This window comes from Apium graveolens, unplaced genomic scaffold (assembly GCF_009905375.1).
Source record: "Apium graveolens cultivar Ventura unplaced genomic scaffold, ASM990537v1 ctg6616, whole genome shotgun sequence".
NCBI lineage: Eukaryota > Viridiplantae > Streptophyta > Magnoliopsida > Apiales > Apiaceae > Apium > Apium graveolens.
The window spans coordinates 27,863-47,721 of NW_027419638.1; the positions used below are offsets into that span (position 1 = coordinate 27,863).

The 19,859-nt window shown below is 35.5% G+C and overlaps 1 protein-coding gene and 1 pseudogene across 1 annotated transcript; one reads left to right on the forward strand and one right to left on the reverse strand.

Annotated features, from left to right (window-relative positions):
• Window positions 1–13,322: 13,322 nt before the first annotated feature.
• On the reverse strand, window positions 13,323–13,799 carry LOC141703411 (uncharacterized). The gene has a single exon (XM_074506951.1). The coding sequence runs from the start codon at window positions 13,797–13,799 to the stop codon at window positions 13,323–13,325; it is 477 nt and encodes a 158-aa protein (XP_074363052.1).
• A 1,166-nt stretch (window positions 13,800–14,965) lies between these two features.
• Window positions 14,966–19,560, forward strand: LOC141703413 (protein IWS1 homolog 1-like; annotated as a pseudogene).
• Window positions 19,561–19,859: the final 299 nt, after the last annotated feature.

Consider the following 19,859-nt stretch of genomic DNA (forward strand, 5'->3'; position numbering starts at 1 on the left):
GCGGCTGATTGAAAGGAAAAGAATATCAAGACAAACGTAGAAGAGATATGCATGAAGAAGGATTCTATGAAGAATAAAATACTTGAAAGAAAAGATATCTGATTGATATATTTTAGGAAGCAGAATTATATTCCATATCAATTAGCGATTATCTTGTAATTGTGTAGTATATAACACAAACCTAGGGTTTACACTATAAGTGTTATCGTTTTCGAGAATATTATTCTTGTAACCCTAGCAGCTCTCGTGATATTTGTTCATCACTGAGAGAGGACAGTTCCATACTGTAACAGAATTATTGCTTTGAATAAAGTTTGTTTTCTGTTACTTGTGTTATTAGAATTCGATTTGATTGTGTTATACACTGTATTCACCCCACTCTACAGTGTGTGTGACTAACATGATAACATATATACAATATTCCATGACTGTTATGCATGCAATTTTGTATGTTTACATGTTATTATGTTTTATATGCGGATGTATATATATGTTTTGAATATATGATATTCATGATAGTTGTATATCATATGATGATTATATAATATGTATATATTTCTGATATATACATATTTGTGTTTGTTCTTATTATAAGAATCGTATTTGATACGATTCTGAATCGGATGCAGCGGATTTGCTGAAATCTATGTCTGCTGTCCAATTTTGGCGAACGAATACGCTATTTCATATGGAATCGAGCGTCTGAACGTAACGACTAGCTAAAGCTATCATCGACTGATCTGTAAGGCGTGTTGACGTCGTTTAGGCTCTATACTCTGCGATTTAATGTTATAGATTTAATTTCAATTTTTTTGATTTTTTTAATATTTGTTTTTTATGATTAGATCATGATGGGTATGATATGTTAAGATCAGATTATGTGTTTTAACATGTTATTTATGTTAATTGAGCATGGTGGATGGTTATGGCTTATGACCTTAGGTTAATGGTTTTGGTTTTTCAAATACGGCTTGCATGTCCGTTTAATCTTGTAATTATAAATCTCGAATGTAACTCGAGTTCTTATTGTAAGTACATTAGATTAGTTTATTTTTCATTCGTGTAATATACATGTAGACATGAAGATTGAAGATCAGGGAAGGGTAATCTCAGATGGAGGCCATCCAAGGAAGCAATACAAGAAAGAAGACATGTAATAGTTAGCCTGTATTTATTTTTCACCTTAGATTGACCTAGATCTTCATCATTAGCTTGATTGAAGATCACATAGGATGAAGCCATAACCAACCACGTTTATTTATTGCACTTTACCTATATATGCACATATGATGAATGTATGTGTAGAGTAGTTTATAAAAATGCATGCTTAATTAGATTAAGGATGTATGTATTAGATACGACACCCATGCCATGCTTGCTAAACAAGATAAAATCTGTAACGATTCAAGATTTTAAATGAAAAAATGATTATGAGATTCTCGTGTTTAAGAAACATGGAATAAAATACAAATTTTCTTTGTTTCTGACATGGGGCGATTTTGTCAAAAGCGAGTTCATTGAACTTATAAGGTTGTGGGTTTTAAGCGAGACCGTTGTGACTCCCTCCCTACCTGGAAATCAAACCATTGACGAATATTGATTTGAATTATTTATTCAAGGAAAAAATTGGGAATCTCTTAATGATCATGATCATTTAAAATAACAAAACCCTAAAGTTAATATTAAATTGATCAGATGCCTTCCAATGAGTCCAATGCGTTAACCCCTAGATCGACCAGGAGTGGGTTCGCCAAAGCGAAGTACTCCTATCTATCGTGGGAGATGTGTTGAAGTATATTGATACTTTTGACTATTGGGTTTGACTTAACTAAGATATCACAATAGGATTGTGAACTTAGAGGCATAGAGTTTGGCGAGATTTATTAGATAAATATGAAGAAATGTTATTTCACCAAGCTATCCAAGAGTTATATAGTTGATATAATTGACAAATGTTGTCTGCCTAAATAATCATGTTTTTGGAGAAAAGCCAAAGCTGACCTAATAATCATGGTGAAATATGGATCTTGGCTCACTAGAAAGGATATAGAAGATATTTTTTTTCGAATTAATAGTTAGGGATATTAATTTGATAAAAATAGTGGGATATATATATATATATGAATAATCACTTGAACATAATTTAATGATCATCTGTAGACTAAGTCATTTTATGCACTTTAATATTGTAGATATCAAATGACAAATAACACAAATAACTTCTCCATGTAATAGTCCTTGAGAAGGACAAGCTGACATGAAATAATTTCCTTGATTGACATAGGAACTTGAGGATTGTCCTCGGGTTCAAGGATGTTACTCAAACCCCTCCCTTATTTCTTCTGCTGAGAATGAAACATGTGTTGAACAAAATGCTTACCAGAAGCAAATTAATTATGCAACTGATGTTTTATGTCTCATGCTTGTAATTATGAGTGCTGAGCTTTAGAAGCAACAAGAGCATAATGATGTTTATGATATGATTGAGCACCTTCGAAGATGTTTGAAGGATAGGCTCGTCAGAAATATTGATAATAATAAGGCACCATACTTTTACATTAATGGGAGAATCATATATAGTTGGACCACATGTTCTAAAGGTGATAGGCATATGTACCTTGATATTTTGGATTTCCAGAATGGTCTAGAGACTCAGCTTGATTTGATCAAATGATCTTTTGAACAACTTATATTCTCAGTTGTTAAGAACAAAAGGAATGAGATAGACAGAACACTCACTGAGTTGTTAGGCATGTTTATAATTGCTGAAAATAACACGGTAAAGGCATGAATTACGTCCATATTGATGATGTACACATGGAATGCAATGGGAAAGGAAAGTGGACAGGCAAGGTAAAGATTTGATCTTATTCGGTGCCAACCAAAGTCCAATCCCAAAGGGCTTTTGAAGCCTAATAGTGGTGTTGCTAAAGGAGATGATTGTCATTTCTGTGGAAATAACTGGATGAATGGAAGTTAATTATCGAGCTTATTTGGAAGATCTAAAGAAAAAGACTAGCAATGGTCAAGCTTCAGGCATAGGGTTAGAATTGGAGCAAAGTTATTGCTCTAGTTGAAGGAACTCGATACCTAATTTTGCCCATAAGGCGAGATTGAGAACTTGATAAATTATTACGTGCCTGCCTTTAGCGGATACATTAAGTCAATTTCTTGTCAGGACAAGAAAGGTTTTTATTTTAATTAAATAAATAATACTTGTTTATTTTATTTTAATGTTAAGACTTATAATGTTACACAATTAGTTAACAATTTATATGTTCTAAGTTGACTCAAATCAAACATTACCTCTAGCATTGTCGTTAAGCCATACTAATGAGAAACGCATTTCTGAGTTACATATAAATGAATACTTGGATAAGTTTGATTTTGAATCATACGGAAGATGCGAACTTTGTCTCATTGGCAAAATGACTAAAGCTTATTGTACATAATGATGTATGTGGTTGAATGCGTATGATGGCAAGGGGGCTTATACTACTTCATAACATTTACTGATGATTTCAATAGATATGGATATGTGGTTCTTATGAAGAACAAATCCGATTCTTTTGAAATGTTCAAAAAATATAAGGACGAAGTTGAAAAGAAAACAAGGAAAAAGTATAAAAGTTTTACGATTAGATCGTGGAGGAGAATACTAAAACCTCAATTTCAAGAGTTTTTTGAAGGAGTGTGATAGTGTATCATAACTTACTCCTTCTGGAACACCTCAATGGAATAGAGATTCTGAGAGGAGAAATCGTACCTTGTTGGACATAGTGCGATCGATGATGAGTCAAGCGGATCTTCCATTCAGTTTCTAGGGTTATGGTCTAGAAACGACTGCATATACACTTAACCAAATTCCGACTAAAGCAGTTCAAAAGACTCCATATGAGATATGGACTGATAAATGTCATAGCATGATATTTATGAAAATTTGGGGATGTGAAGCGTTTGTAAATGTTTAGCCTCTGACAAGCTTGGACCAAAATTAGATAGATGCTATTTTATGGGATACCCAAGTGAGACTAGGGTATAGTTTTTATATCCTTCCGAGAACAAAGTGTTTGTTGCTCGGAGCCACTGTATTTTTTGAGGGAGAACTACTTTCTAAGAAAATCAGTGGAAGAACAATACATCTCGATGAAGATCGAGAACCACATGATAACATTGAACCAGAGTTGGAATAAGATTATGATGTACATCAAATGTTGAAAGTAATCTTGTTTAGGAAACACGTGTATTCGTAGATCTAGTAGGATTCACCATGAGTCCGGGAGGAATTATGGATTTCTTTTGACTCAAGATGGTGATGTGATGCTTACGGATAAGGATAAGCCTCACACCTACCAAGATGCTATGTACAGTCCAGACTCCGAGAGATGGCTAGAGGCCAAGAAATCCGTGATGAGTACTAGTTCCATACTAGTTCCATGAGTATTAGATACATGGGTGATTGGCTCTAGTGCAAGTGGGAGATTGTTAGTATATTTGCTCTAGAGACAATACTATGATGTTTTAGTTTAATATATTAGGATTATTAATGTTTATGTTCTATCGATTATTCTCTTTATAATTTATAAATTCTTAATTTACTGCGATATAAACGTTAGATTAATAAATATCCTTGGAATATGATATGCAATTCTATATCTCTAAGTACGTGACTTAGAAATGAGATTATGAGAATAGTATCAGTATTCCTAAAGGTCCCTAGTCGAGTATTATTATTAAGGGACAATAATAATGCATTAAGACTAGTGTAGTTGTTGACTGATGATCACATCTCATTGATCATAGGTATATTGATACTAAAGTCAAAGACACAGGAAGATGTATATGTACATGGTGTTGGACATACCCGATGTGAGATTCTACATGTCGGTTGTGTCATAGGTAATTCTCACAGTGATAATGATGTAAATGGTCCTTAGACCTGAAGTCATTATATTTATATACGAGAATTAATATAACATTGATTCCATTAAAGTTATCCTTGAACGGGTAATGATAAAAGTGGACATGGGTATATTATGAATCTATGAGAAATATGAATGATCTAGATGAGATTTAACCCTCATATTTAGGAGTGATATTATTGGCCTCTTGTGTGAGCTAGACTGCGAAATGCGTGGCCACGCTTAAATGTTGATTTGATATGATAGTCTACTCATTGATCAATGAAACCTGGATTAAACATTGATGGGGATGATATATTACATGCCCCTAGTTTAATCTATAATATGTGGTTAAAGGGATTATACATTGTACATTATTCACGAAAGGTTTAATCGATCACCGATTCAATTATTATTACTTGGGTAGCAATGATGTGTTACTAAATGCCGCTCATTATTTACGATTTTAAATTAGATTTAAAATTCGTTGTCAACGTAATAAACCTATAGGGTCACACACAAAGAATGCTTGAAGGATTATTTAATTTAAATTGGATTTAAATTAAATTAAAGTAATTTGAATTATTTAATATTAATTAAGTTTGACTTAATTAATTAGATAAATATTGATATTCGAATTTACTTATATTAATTATGAAATTCATTTGTTAAATAATTATGTGTGACTTAATTATTATAAAAATAGGAATTTCGAGTTAATAATAACTCCCAATTAGTTAAGAATTATAATTCTTATTCCTACTCTCTATATAATATCTCTTATGTGGCTGATTTTGTAAGAAAGACTTTTACTAAAACCCTAGCCACCAGAAGAGAAGATAGAGGAGAGAGCAAGAAGAAACGGGTTTGTGCTAGTACTTATCAAATCCTTGAGTTCAAGCATTCGTGTGGATACCGATAGAGCGTATATCGCGAGAGCGGGATGCGTGGTGATTGAACAAGCTTTGGATCTCCATTAGTCAACCAATTGGTAAATCTTCTTAAGGTAAACAATCTGATCTACGAATTAAATATATGTTTTTTGCATGGATCCTGCGGTGGGTTTCGAAAATTCTGATTTTTTACATTTTTAATTACTGTTTCCGTTGCGTTTATGTGCTCGAAACCCAATACAAAGCTTTGCCACTATGCCCATCAGTGATAGCACTTTCTCAGTAGTCCCATCGAATTGGCTCACCTTGTCAACGCCCTAGCCACAACTTACTCTTGTTGCGCAATCTCAAAGTATGTATTTTTTAACTTTCCCCACCGTAGTTCTCATACATCCCAAAACAATCTTCCTACTATATCTTCACCTGCAACATTAGTTTCACCATTCATTTCAACTGCTGCAATAGCTTCCATATCATCACATATATCTCAATCTTTACCCCGTACCTCTCCTCAACCTTCAACTCCCGTATCTAAGTCTCATCATTCCCGGGCCTCTTCTGACATACCAGAATCTGCATCACCAACTTTGTGCTCATATAATCAGAATGGTCTCCAACTTGTATGTGATTCATCTAATTCAAAATCTGACTCCATACAAGCTCCCTCATCTCCTCATATTATGTCTAAAACACCTACTAGAACACGTCATATGATTTTCGACCAACAGCACTTAACAAGACAAAGTTTTTACAACATGTTTCTACTGATTCTCCTACCAAAATTCTTGAACCATCCTCCTTTACTATTTCCTACAAAATGCCTATCTGGTATCGTCCTATGCAAGAGGAAATGGTTGCTCTTATTAAAAATAATACATGGACTCTTGTTCCACCTCCACATTCACGTAATATTATTAGCAATCGATGGATATACAAGGTTAAGTATTATTCTGATGGCTCACTTGAACGCTAAAAGGCCTGGTTAGTGGCTAAGGGATATTCCCAAAAGTATGGTTTGGATTATTACGAGACATTTAATCCAGTTATTAAACCACTTACCATTCGTACGGTATTAAATGTTGTTGTGAATTGTGACTGGTCAATATCTTGGCTAGACGTAAGTAATACATTTCTAAATGAGGATTTAAATGAAGTAGTTTATATGGTGCAACCTTGGGGGTTCATTGACAAGCGTTTTCCTTATTATGTTTGCAAACTGAATAAAACCATCTACGGTCTCAAGTAATCTTCCTGTGAATGGTTTTTGAAATTGAGTAAGTTTTTACTTTCGATTGGATTTAAGGCTTCCAAAGTTGATCCCTCCTTATTTATATACCGTCCTGGTCCCTCTATAATTTATATTTTCTTTTTAGTTTACGTGGATGATGTTATTGTGATCGGAAATGATTTGAGTGTACTAGAAACTCTTAAGTCGAAACTTGATGCTACTTTTTCCATACTAGATTTTGGTGCTCTACATTATTTTCTCGGAGTTGAAGTTGTCAAACATCCTCAAGGTATTATTTTATCTCAGTAAAAATATCTCAAAGACATCCTAAAAGCTACTGGTATGAATGATAGCAAGCTCTGGTCTACTCCGATGGCAGTGGGTACTTCTTTATCTCATTTTGAAGGCACTTCTCTTTCATTTTCTGATGCTCAATCTTATCGCAAGTTGTGTGGTAGTCTCCAATATGCAACATTAACAAGGCCCGATTTGTCTTTTTCTGTAAATAAGTTATGCCAGTTCATGCAACGTCCCACAGATGCGCACTTGAAAGCCTTAAAACGTGTCATGCCTTATGTCTCGGGCACTGTGAGTTGTGGTTTATTAAATTTAGTAATAAAATGGGTATGAAGCTCTAGAGATAACAATGAAGAAGAACAAAGAAGAAAATAGAAAATGTATTCATGTTTGTAAAAGTTACTTAATGATCAGTACACTTTCAGCATTTATATAATTGCAAGTCTAACGGAAATACAGCTGTCACTTAGGCCAGCTGTCACTACATCCAAACAAAATGCAACAATTCCTTATTTATCCAAAGATGATAAAGCATGAACCACAGAAGCCTTATGTTGTGATTTCAAGCTAACCACAACAACTGCTAAATGTGAATTATCTGTAGGACTCGTAATACTCCCCCCACAAGCAGAAGATAAATAAGGATTGTGTAATTCAAGCTTGGAACAAAAATACCAATGTGTTGCACTACCCAAAGTTTTAGTAAAAATATCAGCCAGTTGCTCCTTCATAGAAATTTTTAAAGGACGAATGACACCAGCCTGGACCTTTTCACGGATAAAATGACAATCCAATTCAATATGCTTAGTACGAGCATGTTGAACAGGATTGATAGCAATATCAACTACAGCCTGGTTGTCACAGTACACATGAACAACATTAGTAACAGGAATCAACAAATCAGCAAGCAAGTATTTAAGCCACATAATCTCAGTAGTAATAGATGCTACAGCCCGATATTCAGCTTCAGCAGTGCCCTGGGAAGTCACGGATTGTTTCTTGGCTTGCCAAGAAATAAGGGAAGAACCTAACTGCAAAAAACCCTGTCACAGGCCTTCCAAAAATGGTGCACCCTCCCCAATTGCTATCACAATACCCTTGAAGGACTAAAGGATTGTTAACATGAAATATAAACCTAAACCGGTTGTGCACTTGAGATAACGAAGAACACGAAAAAAGCATCTAAATGCTTCTCACGAGGAGCATGTAAGAACTGGCTTAAAAGGTGAACAGAGTAGCTGATATCAGGCCTCGTAAATGTTAAGTATAACATTTTCCCAACCAGACTTCGATATAAAGAAGAACTCTTAAGCAAATCCCCAGAATGAAAGTTGTCATAAAGTTTGATGTTTTGATCAAGAGGAATAGAAAGGGGCTTAGAGTGAAGGAGATTTGTACTGGAAAGCATATCCAATATGAATTTTTGTTGACTTAGTACCAACCCTCTGTCATTTCGATAAATCTCAAGACCAAGATAATACTTGGCTTGACCCAAGTCTTTGATGCTAAATTTGGTATGCAAATCCTTTTTCATATTTACACTAAAAGAAGTATGGTTGCCAGTCAATAAGATGTCATCAACATAGATGACTGCAACATTAAAAAAATCACCTTGTTGATGAACAAATAAAATATAATCAGCCAAAGATTGTTTAAAACCAAGCACCAACAGAAAATCTGACAATTTCTTATTCCATTGACAAGAAGCTTGTCGTAATCCATAAATCGATTTGATTAATTTGTAAACCAGATGAGCATGAGCAGAATCAACCATATAACCTAAAGGCAAATCCATATAAACTTCCTCAATCAAGTCACCGTGTAGGAAAGCGTTGTTAATATCTAACTGAAAAATAGGCCAATTTTTAGACGAAGGAATAGCCATAATGGTCTTGACGGTAACACCTTTGGCAACAAAAGCAAACGTGTCATGGAAATTAACCCCATGTTCTTGGGTGTACCGTTTAGCAACTAAAGGTTCTTGGGTGTCATGATAAAGGTGTAGAATCGAGTAATAAGTGCAGCACATTGGTATTTTTGTTCCAAGTTTGGATTACACAATCCTTGTTTATCTTCTGCTTATGGGGGGAGTATTACGAGTCCTACAGAAAATTCACATTTAGCAGCTGTTGTGGTTAACTTGAAATCACAACATAAGGCTTCTGTGGTTCATGCTTTATCATCTCAGATAAATAAGGAATTGTTTATTGGTGTAAATTAAAAGAGCAGGAGTATATCAGAGAGAAAAACAAACTATTCTTATTTTTCTTGACTTAAAATGCTCAGTACATTACTTCTTATAAGAGAAAAGCTAAACAACCAAATCCTAAAAATGGGGAAGCATAATCTCACTTCCTAACATAATGCACAGAATCAACAAACCACTATCTAGATTTATTAGTATCCTAAACTACTGATAACCAACAACTACTGAAAAATAGGAATTAGCCTTGAATCAGTCATTCAACACCTCCCCTTGATTCAAAGTTGCAGACTCCCAATTGCATTCTGAAGAAATCATTTTTGGCTTGAAAAAGTGCCTTAGTAAATATATCTGCTACCTGCTCATTTGTACCACAGAACTTCAGGTCAATTTTTCTTTCAGCTGAGAGTTGTCGAACAAAGTGATGTTGCACATCTATGTGCTTCATTCTTGCATGAAAAGCTGGATTCCTACTCATTGCGATAGCAGACCTATTGTCACAAAAAATATCAGTAGCTTCTGTTTGAAGATAACCGACATCAGCAAGTAATTTTCTAAGCCACAATGCTTGTCGAGCTGCTGAACTTGCTGCTGCATACTCTGCTTCGGAAGATGACAAGGCAACCGTTTCTTGTTTCTTTGAGCTCCTTGTTATTGCACCAGAACCAAGAAAGAAAATACTCCCAGAAGTGCTTTTACGATCATCCAGGCTTCCTACCCAATCACTATCAGTGAAGCCAATCAATTTGAGACTTGAGGTTTTAGAATACCACACACCAAAATCTGATATACCAGCCACATAACGAAGAATTCTTTTTGCTGCACCAAGATGTTGTCGAGTAGGATTATTCAAAAATCTGGACACCAAACTAACATGATAAGCAATGTCGGATCTGGTGTGAGTTAAATAATTTAAACCACCCACTAGACTTCTGAATAACCTTGGATTCGCTGCTCCCGTTCCATCTTCATGTTGTATCTTCTCATTAATATTCATCGGAGTAACTGCAACTTCACAATTTAGCATGTTGAACTTCTTTAACAAATCTGCAGCATACTCTTTTGACACAAAAAATTCCATCTAAATCCTGCTTTACTTCAAGACCCAAAAAATATTACAATAAAACAAATCTGTCATCTCAAAAGTCTTCATCATACTAGACTTAAAGTCAAAAACTAAAGATTCAGAACCCATGTAAATTATATCATCTACGTAAAGGCAGACCAATAAAAAATCACCATTACCTTCACGTTTAAAGTAGAGTGTAGGCTCATTTTCACTTCACGTGACTCCTTTAGCTTGAAAGAAATGATCAATTCTACTGTACCACGCACGTGGTGCTTGTTTTAGCCTGTAAAGCACCTTCTTTAATTTGTAAACTTTGTTTTCTGACCCATTTGCAATAAATCCTTGTGGCTGAGAAATATAGACATCTTCTTCCAATGTACCGTTTAGAAAGGCGGACTTCACATCGAGTTGATACAGTGGTAACTTGAGTTGGGCAGCCAATGCTAACATTATTCTCACTGTTTCGAAACGAGCAACGAGAGAAAGTCTCGTCGAAATCCACACCTTGCTGTTGTTAGTAACCCTTTGCCACGAGACGAGCTTTGTGCTTTTGAATACTTCCATCAGCATTATATTTTGTTCGGAACACCCACTTCAGCCCTATAACATTCTTGTCCTCTGGAGCATCAATCAATTCCCAAGTGTCATTCCTTTCAATAGCTAACATTTCTTCTTCCATTGCATTCTTCCATTCAGGTTGTGCATTTGCTTCCTCAAATAAAATAGGATCAGTGACTAGCAAAGCATAGTTACAAGAACTATAAATTTCTGCCAAAGATCTAGTTTTTCTAGTTGGAATGTCACGATCATCACCACTGCTAGTGTTGCTACCTGGCGTTGATGGTGGCGAATTTACCGGTGAAGATGAGATTGAGTTTACAGGTGACTCTGTATCTAGCTGTTCATCAGCTTCACCTTCTACTGGAATATTATAAGCACTTCCATTCTTTTCGACATTCCACTTTAAGCGAGCTTCTTCATTAAACACCACATTCCTGCTAATTATCACTTTGCCACTTACTGGGTTATATAAGCGATATGCTTTGGAACAATAACCAATAAAAATGCATGTTTCTGACTTCTCATCTAATTTATAACGATTATTAACCAAAGCATAAGCTACATACCCAAAGACTTTCAAGTGACTTACCCCTGGTTTCCTACCTTTCCATGCTTCAAATGGAGTTTTGTTCCAAACATCCCTTGTTGGAGATATATTAAGAAGATACACTGAAGTTGCTATAGCTTCTCCCCAAAAATTGTCCGAAAGCGCCTTTCCCTTTAGCATACTTCTAGCCATTTCAACCACTGTTCGATTTTTTCGCTCCGCCACCCCATTCTGTTCCGGTGTGTAAGGCGTCGTAAGCTCTCTGCGAATTCCATGCTCATCACAGAAGGCATTAAACTCTTCATACATAAACTCACCTCCTCTGTCAGTTCGGAGAGCAATTATATCTCGACCACTTTGTTTTTCTACAAATGCCTTGAATTTTTTAAAATTTTCAAATGCTTCAGACTTGAATTTTAAGAAATAAACCCAACTCATGCGTGAAAAATCATCAGTAACTAACAAAAAATAGCGACTTCCACCTAATGACTCAATTTCAATTTTCATAGGGCCACATAAATCTGTATGTACAAGCTCAAGACATTTTGAAGCTCTCCAAGACTTCCCACCAGGAAAAGAAGCTTTACTTTGTTTTTTATACACACAACCTTCACAAAATTTAAGCTCGCCTATTTTTGGTAAACCAACAACCATTTGTTTTTTACTTAAAAGTTTCAAACTACGAGCATTCAAATGTTCATACCGCAAATACCACAACTCAGACTCATTCTTTAGATTAGCAATCATTGCATTTCCCAAAACATCATTTGAAACATTAATCGGAAACAATCTATTTTGAGTCATGTGAACATTTGCTATATTATGACCAGACTTCTTATCAATCACAGCACACATAGCATCATCAAACACAATTCATTAGCCAACATTCATTAATCGACCAATACTTAACAAGTTATGAGCTAAATTAGGGACAAATTGCACATCATAAAGAAGTTTTACATCACCTTGCACAGTTTTGATGGAGATAATACCTTTCCCTGCCACTTGCATTAGCTTGTTGTCACCAAGATGAACATCACCTTTCTACGACTCATCAAGCTCCTTGAATATTGATTTTGTTCCTGACAATGATTTGAGCATCCGCTATCTAAAAACCACACATCATTGCTGCTATGTGAGATTTGTGAATGGGCCATAAACAACCTGGCCTCCTCTTCAGCCTTTTGAGAGAAATTTGCTTGTGGTTGTTCATCCCTCTGTTTGGCCCAACAATCAACCTCTTTGTGACCATTCTTTTTGCAATGGTAACATTGAATCTGGCTCTTGTGCTGATGGTAATCATTTGAATGACCTCTGCCTCTCCAGCCATCACCACTATAATGACCTCCGCCCCTTCCATTTTCACAACCTCGACCCCGACCTCCACGGAAATAACCCCTGCTTTTTCCTCGAGTTCCTGAATCCATCTTGCCCTTAAATGAATACTCTCCTTTTACTTGGAAAGCTTTCTCCTCTGTCTTAACATTATTTTTATCATCCTACTTTCAGGAGCCAGTAGAGAACCCATCAATTCATCAAAGTTAAAAGTGGATAAATCCTTTGACTCTTCAATTGCAGGAACAATATTATTCCAGTTTTCATTCAAGCTTCTTAGTACTTTACTCACAATTTTTCATTGCTAATCTCTTCACCATACGATCTCATCTGACTGACAATTTCAGTCACTCTAGACAAATAAGTTTGAACATACTCTTTCTCTCCCATGACCAATTTAGCAAAATCACTGCGAAAAGTTTGCAATCGTACCTTAATTACCCTCGCATCACCCAAATACTCCTGTTTGAGTATCTCCCATGCTCCATGTGCACTATTAGCAGATGAAATTCGTGAAAAAATATCGCCATCTAATGCCGATTGAATGAAGAACAACGCCTTGGCATCCTTTTTGCGGTTGTCCCTCAGTTGCTGATCGGGCACGGCCGGTGCTGGATTTGGTTCATCATAACCTTTGCCCACCAAATCCCATAATTCTTGGGATTTAAACATAGTCTTCATTTTAAGACTCCACAAATGATATTTTTCACCTCTAAAGATGGAAATTGAGGGCTGAGAAGATGTGTTCGTAATGTTTCCTGCCATTATGTTCTCACGGGTGGGGTTAAATGGAAGAAGGATTTTCTCTCTCTTACTGGGAATGTGTTTTAATGTTTTTTTAGGGACCGAAACCTGGTAAAGCTCTAATACCACAAATGTTGGTGTAAATTAAAAGAAAAGGAATATATCAGAGAGAAAAACAAAATGTTCTTATTTTTCTTGACTTAAAATGCTCAGTACATTACTTCTTATATAGAGAAAAGCTAAACAACCAAATCCTAAAAATGGGAAAGCATAATTCCACTTCCTAACATAATGCATGGAATCAACAAACCACTATCTAGATTTATTGGTATCCTAAACTACTGATAACCAACAACTACTGAAAAATAGGAACTAGCTTTGAATCAGTCATTCAACATTGTTGCATTCTGTTTGTATGTAGTCACAGCTGGCCTAAGTGACATTTGTATTTCCGTTAGACTTGTAATTGTATAAATGCTGAAACTGTACTGATCATTAAGTAACTTTTACAAACGTGAATACATTTTCTATTTTTCTTTGTTCTTCTTCATTGTTATCTCTAGAGCTTCATATCCATTTTATTACTAAATCTAATATGGTTTATTAATTAAAAAGGGACAACCATGTAATCTTAATGCTTTTGTTGATTCTGATTGGGGCAGATGTCTTGATGATCGTTGTTCTACAGGTGGATATCTTATATATTTTGGTAACAATTTAATTTCCTGGCATTCCAGAAAATAGCCTATTGTTGCTCGGTCATCCACAGAATCTAATTTAAAGCCGTAGTCAATGCATGTATTAAACTTCACTGGCTTCGTACTATTCTTTTTGAACTTGGTGTTCCATTAGCAAAATCTCTTCAAGTGTGGTGTGACAATGTCGGTACTGTGTATCTCTCTACTAATCCAGTTTTTCATTCACGTACGCGCCATGTGGAGGTTGATTATCATTTTTTCATTGAGCTTGTATCACAAAAACAAGTCCATGTTTTTTCTCTTTCTTTAGCTGATCAGTTAGCCGACATTATGACTAAGATTGTCGACAAACTTCGATTATACTCTGTACTATCTTCACTTTGAGGGAGCGTATCAACATTATCCTTATTGTGCTAAGGATTAACTTTAGTCACTAATAAGTTTATTTAGATATGTACTAGTATACTTCTAGTTAAAATCTAACTCTATCATTACATATATATATAAGGGATCAGTGAAAACCTGACGTTAATGTAAAATCATATAATTTCAATAATTTGAATTCTAGAATTATTTTCTAGTGTGTTAAATAAATTGATGGAAAGAAAGAAATAAAATAGATGTGAATGAGGGTAATTTTATTTGAATCTTAGTAAAGGATGTGCACGTATGCATGTGTAAAATATAGAGTCTAATTTAGCAAAATAAAATGTAGTCGAGTCAAGTGGAGGTGTATGGTAGTGTAAAAAAGTGCGATGCAGGGAATCAGATCCATCTTTTCTTCCTCTTCAATTCACTGCACTTTCTCCCTCCCATTTTAATTTACAATTTTCTAATTTTCCGCCATTTTCAAAACTCATACTGTAACAAATTAATCACCGCCATCCTTTTCACAAATTTCACCGCCTGAGAGTCTCAACGTTTTCACTATGCGCTTCAACGACGAAGACCTGTAAGTTTTTGCATCTATACTTACACTTATTGTGTGTAATTTAGTTAGGGTTTTGTTTCGCTATATCTGTTTTCGTTTTTGTTTGTATCTTCTGTATACACTTACTTATTTCAGGTATCGTGATGAGAATGCTGAGCCGTCGATCTGTTCCGGCGGCGGAGGTTTTCGGCGCCGTGACCGATCTCCGACGCCGGTACTTTTGAGCTCCGGCAGGGAAGCAAACTACCGGAATCGCCTCGTGAAGAGCGCTGGTGATATGGAGGTGAAGGAGATGTGGCGTACTGTTGCTGGTGGTGATTCTGAGGTATATTTTACTCTAATTTCACACACTCACAGAGAGAGAGAGAGAGAGAGAGAGGAGAGAGAGAATTTTGTGGAGTTTTGAGTGGAAAATGGATTGTACGGAATATTACAGTGTATATATAAATACATTGTTTAATGAGGTTTGGCTATAATATTTTAGTGTAATATATTGATGCTGTTGGAGTTATTTTATGTTTACGTTTTTAAGTCTGTTCAGCTGAAATTTATAGCTCTCGGTGAAATTTCTGTAAATGATGGTTTTATATATTGATGCTCTTTGTTTTCTCTTTATCAGTTCATTTCTGGCTTTTTGGTTAGTTGAGACTTAAGATGCCTTGTGGTTAAGTTGATGCCATTGATATATTCAGATCGGTTTAGGTTGCTTGGTTAAGTACTTAAGTTTCGTTTATAGGGAGTAGAAAGAGGTTTTGTAGCACAGTGGCGTTGTAGACTTGTAGGTGTGCAAGTTGTTACGTTGGATGCTGTCTGCCTAACGGAGATACGGAATGACTTCAAACTTTAAGTCATGTCTTCTCACACGAGCAATACTTTGAGATGGTTGTGTTTACTTTTTAATTAGTTAATGCATCATTGAGTAATGATTGTTAGAGCGCAATTAAAATTTTGGATAAAATTTTCTGCTGTATGACAGATGCATAGGTATTATATGAATGCTGTCTTCTAGAACTTATGTTTCTGTTTAGGATGAACGTGAGGTTGCTGGGATGGTTGATACTGCTTATCGCTATGGTAGTGGCACCAAACATCAGTCGCCTGGTGATGCTCCTCAGGTAGATTACACTGTATATCAATTGGAACTTAAAATAAAAAGTCATCTGTAAGATCACGTTAACATATTGTTCTTGTTTTGTACTTTTGAAATAGACACGAGATTCATTTCTTGTTCAGTTTAGCAAACGAGTATGTGTAAATTGCCTAGTATGTGGCCTGTGGGGGAGGTTGGATGACGTCTTTCGAAAAAGAAATTGATTTGTAGATCTGCAGGATATTTAGCTTCCTTCTTCTTTAACGTTTCATTTCTTTTGATGACAGGAAGAAGAGATTGCTGAAATCACTAATCTCTTTACCAGAGGTAAGAAGAAAAAGAAACGCGAGAAAACTGCTGCAGAAATTGCATTGCTAGTTGAGGAGGTCATGGCTGAGCTTGAGTTTGTAGCAAGAGGATGCGCTACTGAATTTAGAGTCAAAACCTGCTATAAACAAACTTATGAAGCTGCCATATCTTACCCAAGTCCTGTCAAAGTGAGCTAGCTGTCTTGTTTCTTTCTGAGTTGCTTAATAATGTTGTAATTTTGGTTCTTATCCAATTGTATTTACTGAGCTGAAGGAAGCAGCTTCAACATGAATTTTTAGATCATGGAATTTTAGCTGTTCTGAAGAGTTGGCTTGAACCACTTCCAGATGGGAGCTTGCCTAATATAAACATCCGTGCAGCAATACTGAAGATTTTGGCTGATGTATGGATATAACTACTCTCATTTATTACTGTTACTATTTTTCCCCTACTAAAATTGCTGTTTTTGGAGTTATTATCATTATTGTTATTCTTGATGCTTTTTTAAATGTGGTAGTTGTTAACATTAGTTGGTCCTCACTCTGAAAATTGTTAACCCAGAAAGTGGTTTATTTCATATATTACAGTTCCCAATTGATTTAGAACAGGATGAAAGAAAAGAACAACTGAAGAAGAGTGGCCTGGGAAAGGTCAGTCTTTCCATGTGGATAATTCTTTAAATACAATGGGCAATTGGCATACTTTCTCTATAGTATTTCATAGTTTTTAGTGGCATACTATTATTATAGACTTATAGTATTTTGTTAATGAACATATGGATAACTAGTAACGTTGTTATTTCTTGAATTTGGCTTAGGTCATTATGTTTTTGTCAAGATCTGAAGAAGAGACAACATCTAACAGAAGAATTGCTAAGGAACTCGTTGACAATTGGGTAAATATCCTCGGAAGTTGTTGCCTATTAATTTTGGAAATAGTCTGTTTACAATATTGACCTCTTGTTAGTTGTCACTGAGTGAAATTTCAGCTTAAAGCCATGTTGCCAATATAATTTTTTTAGCTTTTTCACTAAAATATATTGTATAAATGGAGTGGTAGAAGTAGAACTGTGAAATTATAACTTTGCATTACTGTATCTGTTAGAAGTCATTGATAACATTTGTTCCGTTTTCTTTCTTTTCATAGCACATACCAGTGTTTTCACGTTGTATGAATGTTGTTTGGACTTGTATGCGATGATTTACACTCATGATTACTCTTTGATTCTGCAGAGTCGATCAATCTTCAACAAGAGCACTAGGTTTGCAGACATGAGAAACTTTGATGCTGATAGGATTCTGTTACAGGGGGGTTCTGGGAAAAGGTAATTTGTTATCGGTTTATTTGTTATTCTCATATCTTGTTTTTTTAATTACAAATACCTTGTAAAAAAATTTTTATTTTTCTTAAAGGTGTAGTTTTTCCCGATCTTTGTTTCCCTTCGTCTTTGTGACAGGTCAATGCATAAAACTGCAGGGGTGCATTCTAGAGATGATGATTTTGATGTGGCTATGTTTTCACAGTACGTTACCATGACACATAAGTTCAAACCTAATTCTGCACTATTACTTGGTCCACATTCTGCACAAATTTTTAGTTTAACTTGTTTCCTATTTAATATAGACAAGGGTAATGCAGGGAATCAAGGTGTGGCAAGCAGTCCTCTAGACAGCAAACTTCCAGGCCTGAGGCAATGCCTTTGGATTTTGTTGTTCGTCCTCCGTCTAAGGTTGATCCTGACCTAATTAGGGCCCGAGCTAAGCATGTTGTGCAAGACCAGTATCGCCTCAAGGTTGGTTCCTTTTGTTGTTGATGCTGAGTTTGACGGTATAAAATAAGTTTTTTCATCTGCAGTTACTTAATTGTAGGACTAGAGACACTATCTGAAATTAATTTCTTATCTGCCACTTTTACTGTCATTCTGATGATGAAACGGAAAGAAATTCAGAGGATACAGTGAGATGAATATATAATGCACTCATGCATACCCCCGATAAAATACAATGCTCATGATCAAAACATATAGGGACCACTAAAGCATGTAACAATGAAGTGAGAGGGCAATAAAACAAGATAAGTTAGAAAAATGTTTGTGGACAGTGGAAGGTGAAAATACTTTTCAATTTATCCAGGAACAGAAGTGGTTGCTAATCCAGTGGAACTTCCCTATTCCCTGGTTATTACTCCTGTAAATTGTTATAATGGAGGATCCCTCTCCCTAGTTAATTATACTTATACATAACTTCCAGCCTTTGCATTGTTGCTTTACCAAATCTCTTATTACTTAAATCTGAACTTTGCTTGTATTCGTAGTTTCCTTTTGCTTTGAAACATACAAAATTATATTTTTGACTAATTTGATGGATGTAATTCTTATGTACTTGTTCAGTGCGTCTTAGGTCTCATCTTTCTTTCCGCAACCCATGCAAGTGTTAATTCACTAAAGATCTGTTTGATATCTTATCCACGTTGTCTTGGATCACTTCTAACTTACCTTGAAACTGGATGTAATACTTATTTCAGATGAATAAGAAATTGGAACAATTGAAAGGGCCAAAAAGGAAGCAGCTTCAGGCGGCGAAAATTAGTGTGGAAGGTCGGTCAATGGTCAAGTACCTGTAAAAATCACCAAAGCTACAAAGATCGTTACTCTCCCCAGGGCTTAATTCATATGACCGTAAGGACCGAAAAGACACATAAATATTCGTGCCACCAAGTTACACGTCAATAGCTTATTCTTCTAGCTTTAGTAGCCCTGTGTAATACTGTAATTGGTATAATATATAGTTTGAGATGAGATTACAGTGTTGGTGTTGTTTGTAGAAGAAACTAAAACCCAGTGCTCCCCCTTAGAAATGATTAATACCTCTAGTAACTTGTTGATGAAATCTGAAGTTTCTTGTTCCGCTTCTATCTTTAACTGTTACCTTCTTTATGTATTTAGCACATTGGAGTGTTGTAACTTGTAAGTAAGCTTTTCCGCCGGTTTACGAAACTATGAGTTTCTCCTAACAAAACATTAACAAACAAGCTCGTTAACTAAACAAAACAGG

What these genes read in the sequence shown, in the direction of transcription:
- LOC141703411 (XM_074506951.1), bottom strand. Translation starts at nt 13,799, where the DNA reads ATGGCAGGAAACATTACGAACACATCTTCTCAGCCCTCAATTTCCATC.